At 33.3% G+C, this 13,129-nt stretch overlaps 1 protein-coding gene across 1 annotated transcript; it reads left to right on the top strand.

The window, feature by feature from the left end:
• The first annotated feature begins 8,536 nt into the window (after positions 1-8,536).
• Positions 8,537-10,328, top strand: LOC124356012. Its single transcript, XM_046807158.1, has 3 exons — positions 8,537-8,913; positions 9,430-9,810; positions 10,192-10,328. The coding sequence occupies exons 1-3, from the start codon at positions 8,787-8,789 to the stop codon at positions 10,326-10,328; spliced, it is 645 nt and encodes a 214-aa protein (XP_046663114.1). The 5' UTR covers positions 8,537-8,786.
• The last annotated feature ends 2,801 nt before the right edge of the window (positions 10,329-13,129 follow it).

Raw genomic sequence — 13,129 nt, 5'->3', positions numbered from 1 at the left:
AATCCTGTTAGAAAAAACAGTTATTACAATAGAAATTTCATACTTTTAGTTCGGTATTTGGACTTTATTTGATGTAGGATTACACTTCTGCAAGGTTTTCATATGTTTGAAACCTGTGTTCGCAGAATTGCACGTATCGTACCAACAAATATCTACCAGAAGAAATATTTAAATGCCTGCACAATGTTTGTTGTACTAGTGCAAGCGTTGCGTAGCAAAGTAGACCGGGGAGCGGATTTACGTATCCCCTCGATAATTCTTTAATCCTTCAATGTTCCATACCATTTTCTTTCGTCATTAAAATTGGGTTGTTTATAAATTGATAATGTCCTGGGAGTTAGTTATGAATATTTTTTAAAGTAATGGAATACGTGTTTCTATCAGAAACACAGGAAGTATAACGTTTTTCATTCGGTAGTGACTCCTGACGGATTCAATTAAAACATTCCATGTAATCATAGCTCTTTGTGGGCTTCTAATTCCACGATAGCACTATACATAAAATTAAAGGTACTTCATTGTATCTGAAGCTTAATAAAACAATATATAATAACTCATAACTAAATATATTTCTATTATACGTATATTAAATAATACGAAATTTTGTCTGCATGACACTCAGCATAACAGTTTTTATCAATGTGATGTTATTAGTATATATTAAATGGCCAAATTATATCATCTAATAATTATAATCTTTACTGTCGCACAATGTATCGTTATAGCCGTCTGCTTCAATATTACCCATATCCCTATAATTTAATCATTATTTTAGTTAACACAACGTATACATTAAATACCGTAATGATAAAATGTAATAACTAAGTATCGACTTACTCCTTGTATATCTTAAAAAGTTAAATTACAAATTTCTCCTTCAACGATAGTCATATCATAATAATAGAAGGTATTGTACAAGAAATGGTGTATTTGAGTTAAATATTGACATCTACCAATATTTCAAATTTAGATCTTGTTTATTATTTAAAGGCAATGGACTTCCGCCTTAAATATGCTCATATCATAATAATATAAGTTATTGTGCGAGAATTGGTGTATATCAGGCATAATGTTGACATATGCCAATATTAAAATTGTATTTCTTGTTTGTTATATGAAGGCAATGTATGAACTTGCCTTCACGATACTCATATCGTAATATTAGAAGTTATCGTACGAGAACTGAGTGTCTGTCATAAGATATGTGTAACAGGTCCTTTGAGGATCTTTAGAAGCATACTAATGTTAGATAACAGCTCGTCACTGAGTTCCAGCTACCATGCCTAGACCTTATGATAAAAAAAGTTTGGATAGACCTACTGATTAGTACAGCATCCCCTCGCGTTATAGCCATTCTGCTAAATAAAGCACAAAGGTTGTTACCATTAATTGTAAAAGATTCAACCAAACACCAGAACATTTGGTCGGAAAATGTTCGGTGAGACAAAGAACTTCGATATTTTTGCAAGCATTACACCTTTAAGTAACCAAATTATTTTAAGACCTTAAATGTGTTTATTTAGAATTTATATTTCTTTACTAAATTATATTGACAGACTGTCACTAGAGGAGTTAATAAGATTAGCTTTATAATTTGTCTTCTATGAGCCACCGAAAACTACAGATTCAATACGTGTATAAGAATTGAAATACGGGATATTTAACTTGGTTATTCGAACGCATACAGAAGGAAGACATCTATTTTATAAAGGCAATATAGTGGCCGTCTCGCAATATTGAGGTCGAGCTCCAATACCTGTGCTAAATGAAATCCATACATCTTGAGTAGGGAGTGGCGCCAAGGAATAAACTCCGGCAATACAGAAGTCACTCAACTCGTATAGTTCAATAATTCTTTCCGTTATTTTTTTATTTTGTGCAAAATATATTTTTATTTACGCATTATAATATTTTATCCAGGAATAAAGATTAAATAATAATCTAACATAAGATAATAGGCATGATACTGATCATAATTTTACGTAAATTCATACTGTCCTGAATGCTTTATAGTAATGAATTGTTATTCCATTCCAATCGTAACTAATATACGCAATCCTAAGTTGTTAGGGTTCAGCCTACTTAAATAATATCATTACTGACTAAATTTAGGCAATAAAAGCATTTCAATATCTTAAGAGGCTACCTGACTTTTTTATAAATTCAAACATGTCTCAATTACGCAGGTAGCTAATTAAAAGTAAGTATTGCGTTCAATACAGTCACTGCGTTTTCTGTATTCGACCAATCTCCGAATAGTAAGCAGCCCACCTGCCCGGCCGTTGGTGGTGGTTCGGAAGTCACCTTTAAGCCGTTGGTCACCAGGTTAAATGTTAGAGAGGTTTTCTTACCTAATTCCTAATTTCACCTTGTAAAATAAGACTTAATTAATTTAATGAATTTGTTAATATTTTAACTTTAGTTATTGTACCTATAATTTGAGTCCGTGTGGTACATACCTAACGTTTTGAAATTGGCTACTTCAGACACACTTTTCGTTGTAGTACAGTTATTATATCACCGAAACTGTTATTATTTAAACAAAGTTATGTAATCAAACCTACTGAACAAAATGTGTATACATCACTCGGCATTATAACTTGAGAAAGATTTTACCTTTGTATTTATTTTTGTATGTGCATCAATGAGTTCTAAGATGGTGCTTGTCTAACCATGGAATCTGGGTCATCGTTATTGAAGCCTAACACTAATGGAGCTGAACACAGTCTACTTCAATATCAGAGGCATGTAAGATGTCTGTCTTGTATGATGTCTATCTGTCTATCTGTTTGCAGGACATGTTGAGGATGAAATAAGCTATATACTTGCTGTTGCACACGACCTCAGCGTAGTCTGTTACGCTTCAGGTAGTGTAGCGTACTCCTACCTAGTATTATTTCTTTCAAAATCTACTCAATTTAGGTAATGATGATCTGCTAATGCCTGATTGATTTTAATCTAGCTTACTGAACCTTCATATCTGCCGAACTTACCGAATAAAAATATTAACTACCACATTATTTACTTGCTAATATCTACAGTTCAAATTCAGACCCCTGGAACAAATTTTACCTCTAATAAGCTTGCTCGGATCGTTAAGTTCGCATTTCACTACCAAATCTCACTTTTAAAAAATCCATACACGTCACAAGTTATTTTTGGAAGCTAAAATATATAACAGAAATTAAAGCAATACAGAAATCTATAAAACTCTATAAAATCGAATGGCGTATATTAATTTTTTAGTGTATTACACATGTGTGTAATGTTTAAAGGTATTGAATAGATCTTCGATCCTAGGATAGCATCTATGTTTAGCATTAAAAATTTATTTAAAGAAGATGCTCTCAAATCTTTTTGAATTCTCAAATCACCAGTTTTTAAAAATCATGGCTACAATAGGATATTAGAATATCACAATAGGTTAACATTAATTATGTCATTTACTAGGTTTGATATACAATTATTCATAATTCTGTATATATTAGTTAGGTATGAACAGACGCTAGTCAGTTTGTCAGATTGTATGCTCAATGTACGCATGTGAATGTTATTAATAACTTCTTAATAAATAGGACTATACAGTTTATTAATAATATTTAGTTAAATAGAAGACACTATTATATGTAAATGCATATATGGACAAAACACAAAACAGTATATATTTCTATAACATTATTTCAATAAATACGAACATTAATGACCGTACATTTTTGGAGAAATTACGTCAAAATTCTTTTACTTTAAAATTTTACGTTATCAACAAATATTAGTATTTTATTGATTAGTGGCCATGCGTGGTTTTTGGCATCATACAAACTCTCAAATCTCCACTAATGTAAAGGGCTATTGCCCTTCAGATTTCCCCAAGGAGTTGAGGCTCTCCAATCAGACCAGAACCACTGCGACCAATTGCCGCTGATTACTATAAGCCTTATAAGATATGTCTCTTTAAATTACCCTAAGTTGAGACTCTATCAGACCAGCACCAGTGACAGTAGCCGCTGATTATCAAGATTTTTAGGATTTATCAGCTATTATCACTTTTGTATTCATCCCTGAATTCCTTTATATTCTATAACATTTATTGTAATGTACAGGTAAACTACGTTTAAAATATTAGATAATAGGTCATTATAGTCACGGGGTTTCCAAAGGGATTGCACAAGGTATAATCAACTCATCCACGTGAACTGAAAAGTATCCCGAAGATTCACTATCACAAAATACATTAAGAATCTTAAATTTTATACTAGCTGAATATTTATAAAAGTTAATATAGTAAAGGGCTGATATAGAGATATAGTAGGAAGGAAAACTTGAAATGTTTTCTTATCATTTAAATCATATATTTGTTTTAAGTAATTTAACGCTCAATAATTCATATTTTAACGCGAAAGTGACTTGATGATTTTTTTTATCCAGCAATTCTTTAAAGTAAACATTTCAGTTATTCTGCAAAATGTTTTTTGTTATTAAATATTTAAATATATAGCTATTAACACAACTTACATGACAGATAACCTTAGCAGATAATTATAAGTAAAATCGTATTATATTAAAACTATATGATACAATTCTTTTGATGTTTTCTAGAAATTTTTTTTCCCACGGTGGTAGAAAATTCGGTTGCTCTACCGTGCTTTGAGATCATGTCTACTACATCGTAGTGCACTCAATTGTGTACCTGATGAGACAATGAGACAACCACTTCAACTTGTATTCACCGAAACGATGTAAATGTTTCGTTTTGAGCTTCTTCGTCGTCAACTTTCTTTTGATCTCTTCAGAAGAACATAACTCCAGATTCCAGGAGTCAAGTCTGTGACAGTATCAGATTCCAGAAAATAAAAGCATAGTAACTTATCGGTCGTACGTGAGTTGTGTGTTTGTTCATCGTTAAAACTATAATTATGACATTTGAAATATATGACAGAAGGCAAAATAAAAGGCCCAAAAATATAAGTTTTTAATTGAAGTTGGTTATTATTGATACATACTTTCTTAAACAGGGTCTATATAAACTTAACTATGGGTCTAGATATACTTAAGATAGAAATTAAATTAAAACACATAGAAAATTACACTTTTTGACAAAGAAAGGTTTTTAATAGAGTCTGCCAATATAGTATTTAACTTTATATTCTCTCAAAATGGATATTGAAATACGTTATACCTGATATGTCTGGTTTTGTTTAAAAACAATAGGACTCCAAGATATTACATAATAAATCCGTTCAAAAAAATTAATGTTCTATTTTAAAATTGCATGTGAACACGCAGATTACCGCTAGCTAGTAACCACATAAAATTTTTTGCAAAAAAATATTTAAAAATTTATGGTAAATGATTAGTAACCAAATATAAGGGGCTAAAAGAAAACAATTATGCACCTAATAATCTTCTTTAGTTAAGATAATAACCCTCTAAGTTGCACCAAATAAATTGTGACAAACATTTAAAAACACAACTTTTAATCAGCAATAATATTATCTAATATAAATATAATGATCCATACAGATATAGATATTGGTAACCATGAATTTACACACACAAACTTTCCCTTTGGATATTAATTTACACACTGACAGAACCTTACGTATAAAGAATGCACAGAGGCTAATAAAACGTAATAAAACAAAATTAATAATGAAGTGATTATTGACCAAAATAATATAACGATCTCAATTATTTATAAATAAAAAAACCTAATATTCCTTGATTACCTCAAAGGTTTTTTAAGGGTTTTCATTCGCTCGCAATTATTTTAGAGCTGCTAAACCGACCAACGGTCCTGTAGCTCGGATGTTGGTTTTGTATTTCTTCCACTTGCACAAGTTGGGATAACGTATTAATTTTTTTAACTACTGTGTCTCTCTTCTATTGTTTTCTTGATGGCACTGTTTGGAAGGGGGGAAGGAAAATTGTTGGAAAACTACATTGAGGTGAAATTCGACGTTTCTAAATGTATATACCCACACTATCAACGTTAACGACCATCCCTCTCAGATCTTTTGAACAATGGGATTTATGAAAATACATGATAATAGGCCTACATTATTGCTTACTTATATTTCTGTAATCATTCTGCATTATAAAATATTAAGTATTTTAATTTATTAATACCTCATACACAAATAGATACTGAAATATGCGATAAATACATGGTAACTGCCAAACAATTTCCGAAATGTTCCCTAACACTGGTAATCGTATTGCGGTGTTTCGCTCTGAAACAGTATAATGTAATAACACTGTGTAATGTTCTGACTGCTTAGTGAGGTATATCGTTTTAACAAAACTTGTAAAAATAGACAGAGGGTAATTTTATAACTTGCAATAAAAGTTATAATTGAAATGTTTGAAAAATACCAAACACTAGTAAAAACGTATGTCAAATCAATTATGAAAAATCTCTATTCCTTGCAATAGGTTTAGAAATTCCCTATCGAACGAATATAACCCAAGTCTGAGCTTATTTCACGCCAGCGCGCCTCCCGACAAGATGTATGGGTTTCATTCCGAGCAGATATTGCGGTTGAACCTTCTATATTGAAAGGATGCCAGGAGCTTTGGGTACTACCTTTAGGCGATGAGATTTTTTTATTAACTTGTCAATACTGAACTGCAGAGCTACATCGATTCTTATAAATCATTAGGCGATGCTAATTTGAAACTAAATTATAATAAACAATCAACTAACTTTTTTATTTCGGACAATTTAAAGTTAAACTTCATTAATACCCCATAGTTGTTTGTTTCGTAAATGCTTTGAGAAAAAAAACATACTTAAATTTCATATTCCATTTTTATCAGTCTAGCCCTCCACTGTTTTAAGAGGTCTGAGGACAAATCCTATAAAAGTTTACAAAATTGCGTTACGCAAGCCAACTGTTGCGTAACAAGCTTCAATAAAGTTGCATACAGGATTTCAAGTAATTAATCATCAAATTAAACTTTCTTTCCACATTGCATCACTACCCATAGAATATCTCCTATAATCAACTTTAGAACAAAATAGTGGGGAGGGGGTCCTTACTTCTTATTCATACTGTATAACCCGACTAAATGAAAGCTAATTTCTATTAGAGGGGGAAAAGGTATACCCAGAAGATAGATTACAAATTTACAAACTATAGGACTGCCAAACTTATTTGAGGTGCCTTCATCTGGCACATAGCCCCTAGTACTATGTTTCCTCTTCCCAACGAAAAGGTTGTCACATTGCTGGGTCCTTGAGGGCAACAGAATACCCAACACGGATTGCAATCACAGTCAACTAAACTTTAGAGTCACTTGTCAGACCAGAGTAGAAAAGGGAAATATTTTGAGCGCCCTCATATTTAATCATTTATACATTTTTAAATACACGCATGGAGAAATACGAAGGAGTTTTTTGCACGATGTGATGCAAGGAAATGTAAACCACGGTGGGAGTGGGGGGAACAAAAACCACACACTTTGATGAAGTGACCGAACAATATAATCATTTTAAAACCAAAAGAACCAAAAGAATACTTCCAAGTGAATTCCGGGCAAGACTTAGGGGACGCTACCGTTTACAACACGTCCTTTTTCCGAACGATTGACAGGTGGGGGAGTAAATCGTATGATTGTCTGCTAATAGCTTCTATCGTTATCTGCCAGTACATGTACGTATAATTTTAAAAGTATTATGAAAAGAAGAAAATCGGAACAAACTAGTGCCAGAGTTTCTAATGAGACTCTAATAAATTTGATGGCAAGTTCGATTTGAATTGTTTTATAAAACTTCCACAACTTCAGTGAAATTTAAATTTTTTGTAAAGAAGAATTCAGCTGAAACAAATAATGTATTGATATAAATATTATAAAACTGAATTGGTTCGTTGTGGCGTACTCACCTTTCAAGTTTCGACTTAAAGTAATTTAACTAAACCGATTACTGAACTCAGGGATGAGCCTCTATAGCGATAAGTGTGTTAAAACTACGAATATGTCATTTAAGCTAAAACAAAGCTCAATACATTTACAAATAATGCAATTGAATTAGATTAGAACAACAAATATAATTCCTAAGTGAAGGGGTTAGAAGACAAGGGGTACAAGTCCATTTTTTTGGTGAAATGAGTTAGACACAGATTCTTGTAGCTAAATATAATAAAAAGTTGGTGGCCAAGAGGTATAAGTCAGTCACCATCAGGTGCTGAGCTCTAGCAGTGAATACCCTTGACTACTGAACAATAACATTATTTTGATGAGTGGTCAAGAGATACAAGTCACATGTACCCCTTGACTACTGAGCAGGAGGTTTGAAACAGCTGCATGGCACATTGTTGTTTTCATTACTCTGTCTGTCAGTGAAGTTTACTGTGGTGGGAAGAGCTTATTATTGTTATTATTAAATATTGTTAATAACAATTATATTGCTTATTGTTAATATTAATGAAATGAGAATTCAGTTTTGTAATATTTTGTTAATATTTGGATAATAGACAACTAGATAGAAAGAAATGCCAGACAATTGTTCTTCTGATGGAAGTGATCCTAACCTCTTTGAAGGTGAGTTGTTTACTTAATAAGTAATTAAAACCTGTTTCATTGTTTGAGAGATGAATAGTTTACATTTTAACAAACAAATATGGTACTACCAAGATCATTTTATGCACACTTTCTTCTTAAAGGACAAAGCCTTTTCTGCTTCTTAAAGAACAGTTATTCTGGAAGTAGGCTAGGCCCATTGTAAACATCAGCTTCTATTATTAATTAATGAATTATTTACACAATTTTGTTGAAGACAAAGGCTTATGTACATCAAGTTAATTAATTTTGTTTTTTTTTCTGCAGATGACACAGACGCAGACCCTGACTATTTGCCAAGTGGAAATGAAGACAATTCTGCAAGAGATCTTTTCAGAAATCGCCCATCAACAAGTAAGTTTTGTATTATTTATCTAATAAGCTAGGCCTACCATATTTTCTCCATGTAAGTAAATTAGAAGAAAAGCAATCAACAAACTGAGGATATAGAAATATAGTAAAAGAAGTAAGTTATTTGTTGCTACACAGACCAGCCAAAATTCCTGGCTACACAACAATTCTGAATTAGGCCTAGTCACATTAGTTAGCCTTCAAAGACATTATATCAGCTGCATAGTAGTACTACATTAGTCTTGCCTCAATTATAATAACCATAATAATTTATCCACTGGAAAAATAAACTACCACTCTGCATTATTTATTTTCTGTTTAGTTCACCTTTAAGGAAAAAAATATATGAAAAAAATTGTGAACCACATCTCTTCTAACTAATAACAAGGTGACCATACAATTAAATAATCGTGGACAATAAATGCTTATACAAATACATTACAATGTCTAATAATTAAAAAAGTTTTAGCAAAGTCATAACTTTATACTAATTATCTAATCCCAAAATCTATTCTCCAGGTGGCGTGGTTGTAGAAGAGCAAAATAATGGACCGCCTGCAAAAAGACCAAAACATGAAGGAAAGAAGAAAACAAGAAGGCCTGATCAGTGGAAGAGAAAAAAGGGGTCGATTGCTCGCAATAAAGGGGAAGGGTACACTGACAGAACAGGGAAAAACCATCAACCAAAGCAGGTCAGAGATTTTAACCATAATTGTAGGTATGAGTGCAGTGATATTCCTCAAGAGAAACGCCAAGAAATATTTAATGAGTATTGGGCTCTTGGAAACTGGGAGTTGCAGTCGGCTTTCTTGAATTCTGTAATTTTACACCATAGTCCACATCAGACCAGAGCAAACAATGAACATTACAATAAATCTGTTTCGTGCCAGTATTTTTTTGGTAGGAAAAAGAGTATGCAAGGAGTTTTTTCTTAAAACAATTGACATTTCCTACAAAAAAGAGTTATGAATATTGTAAAAAGAAAACAACGATCAGGAACATCTATTTCACCAAGAGACAAGCGAGGTAAAAAAATTCCTCCGAACAAAACCAACCCAGAAAAGTTGGAGTTTGTCAAGGAGCATATTATGAAATTCCCTAGATACACTAGCCACTACTCACGTCAACAAAATCCAAATAAAAAGTATCTTAATCCTGGCCTTAATGTAAAAAAATGTATGATTTTTACAAGGAGCTGTGTAAAGAAAAAGGTAAGGAGCCTGTAACGCTTCCATACTACAGGTATGTTTTTAATACTAAATTCAATTTAAGTTTTCACAGGCCACAAACAGACACATGTGCTACATGTGACAGACTCCAACAGCTTATTGTACATGGATCACCTGACGAAAAACAGGCAGCTACAGTACAGAAAGAACTCCACCTACGCAAGGCAGAGAGTGCTAAAGCACAATTAGACAAAGCCAAAGAACAAGCCAAAAATGATTCAAGCCACAAGGCGGTTTGTTTTGACTTACAAAAAATGCTGCCAACTCCAGTCTTGACGTGTTCTAAGGTCTACTATTCTAGACAGTTGTGGACTTATAACTTGTGTATCCATGACATAAGCTCAGGACAAGCTTCTATGTATTTGTGGCATGAGGGCCAAGCGTCAAGAGGTTGTGAGGAAATTATGTCATGCATGTTTCAGTACGTGAAGGCACTGCCCCCCACCGTTAATCATTTAACATTATTTAGTGATAACTGTGGGGGACAAAACAAAAGTCATTATGTAGTTAAATTTTGGCTGTATGTTGTTCAAAAAACCCAAGTTGAAGTAGTCGACCACAAGTTTTTGCTGCCAGGCCACTCGTACAACAACTGTGATCGTGATTTTGGAACTATAGAGTTAGCTAAAAGAAACACGAATACATCTGTGTTTGTTCCTGACCACTGGGCTGGAATCATTGCTAAAAGTTGCAAAAGGTTCATGGTAAAATGTATGGAAGAGGAAGAGTTCATTACACTTGAAGGGGTACAACATCTTTTTAAAAGATCTGTTGTTGGAATCAGACAAATGCAGTGGCTTCAATACAGAAAAGACGTACCATGGACATTGTTTTATAAAACAACTTTTAATGATTCTATGCCATTCTCAACCTATGACATGAAAGCAAAGTCATCTGGTAGAACTCCCACTGAACTACCCTTACTAGAACCAAAACAAGAAAGGAAAAAAATTAAAGCTTCCAAGTACAAAGACCTTCAAGAACTTCTACCCTACGTTCCTCCTATCCATCATGAGTTTTACAAAAAACTGGACTATGAAGGAAACCCCCGTGCTAAAACCAGGAGTCAAACTATACAAGTTGAAGTGCCACAGCCTCAAGTATCAGAGCCAAACGATGAAGGAGCAGACTCTATAGAAAATGGTGGGAATTGTTATGAAACAGACTCTGACTAAGTAAAAAAAACACTCTGGTTGTTATATATCGTGACTATTCAGAAGAGGAAAACAAAATAAATTATTACTTTGTATCAATAAAACAAAACTTTCTTACTTACACTAGTTTTATTCATTCCATGTTCTTTAAACCATCTATTTAGTTTGTGGTCAAGGGGTACAAGTCATGACTTAAACTTTTATTTTAATAATAACTTTACACCCAAAGCATTTAAAAATGTAAACAAGCATGAATAAACTTTTCAGTTACATAATCAAACACTAAAAAATATTTTTGTAGGTCTACCACAATGGTAATAATTTTGTTTTTAACACTGACTTTAACCATGATTTTCTCAGAAACAAGTTTTTTGGACTTGTACCCCTTGGCTTATAAGCCCTTCAAGTAACCTGTATGTTTACCCACAGCACGGTTTACATAGTTCTGTGCTGTGTGAGTGTTTGTTCGATCACAAGGTGGATTAGCATACCATGAATATTGATGGTGGTTGTCCCTAAATTGTGTCCACTCACTGAAATTTACTCTTCAACGTTTGTAAATCCGTATTTTTCTGTTTGAAACATAAATATTCAACATTCTTTACGTAACGTTGCGAAAATCTAGACTAATACTCACATTAAATTTAAATACCAGTATATCCCCTTACTAGAGTAAATATTGATATTTCCCTGGTGTTTAAAACTAACAAATACGAGTATATTCTAATTTTAGTATGAATATTGTTTACTTATTGAAAGAGTGTTACCTACATAACAAGTTTCTTTCATAGAAATACTTTCTAACAGTACCTAAGTATTTTAAATAGATTTGTAGAGTTTTTCCCCCATATTCAACTATCCTGGTATATTTGTCAATTATAGCAATTTATTCTTTTTATGGAGACTGCATAGCTCCTGTTTCAAATATCCACAATGAAATTATGGTAAAAAACCAGATATCTATGTTCTGGACTATGATAACCAGAGACCCGGCTCCTGGGCCTTACCGCTCATTGTATCATGAGTTTAAATAGACCAGATATCCTAGTTCCCGTACTGGCATGATTCAGAGACCCGGTTCCTGGGTCTCATTGCTTACTGTGTTTTGGGTGTAAAGAGACCAGATATCCTAGTTCCCGTACTAGCATGATTCAGAGACCCGGTTCCTGGGTCTTATTGCTTACTGTGTTTTGGGTGTAAAGAGACCAGATATCCTAGTTCCCGTACTAGCATGATTCAGAGACCCGGTTCCTGGGTCTTATTGCTTACTGTATTGTGGGTGTAATAAGATATCCTAGTTCCCGTACTAGCATGATTCAGAGACCCGGCTCCCGGGACTTACTGCTCATTGTATTGTGAGTGTAAAGGGACCAAATACCCTATTTCGCGAAGTAGCATGATTCAAATACCCGGTAAACTACTTCACCTGGGGGAAGTGGGATTCAAAATGTTTCATATATTGAAAACTTCTCAATTGGTCATATAAACATGTTCATTATTTTATCTAAATCATTTCATCTCTATTCATGAAAAAGTTAATAATATGGGTAGAACTTTTAAAACACCAGTTATATAGAAATGAAGGGGATATTGGGTTAAAATTGGCTTGTTAATAATAGGTATAGACAACTGTGGAAGGTAAACGTTAAGGAGCGTTTTCCTATCGATATTATTAGCATTACTATGCTACACGCATCATGCATCGCGGTTGGCAAAACCATTTGTTTCTGCCACCTATGAAACGTTGCGATGCGCGACTTACATAAAACTGCGTAGTTCACAGGTCTCAGCGTGTTTGGGAAAGGGTCGGAGAATATAATGGAGTTGCCAGATGTA

The sequence above is a fragment of the Homalodisca vitripennis genome, chromosome 2 (assembly GCF_021130785.1).
Source record: "Homalodisca vitripennis isolate AUS2020 chromosome 2, UT_GWSS_2.1, whole genome shotgun sequence".
NCBI classification, from domain to species: domain Eukaryota; kingdom Metazoa; phylum Arthropoda; class Insecta; order Hemiptera; family Cicadellidae; genus Homalodisca; species Homalodisca vitripennis.
Note: the sequence above shows the minus strand (reverse complement) of the source record. Positions and strands in the feature narration are given on the sequence as shown.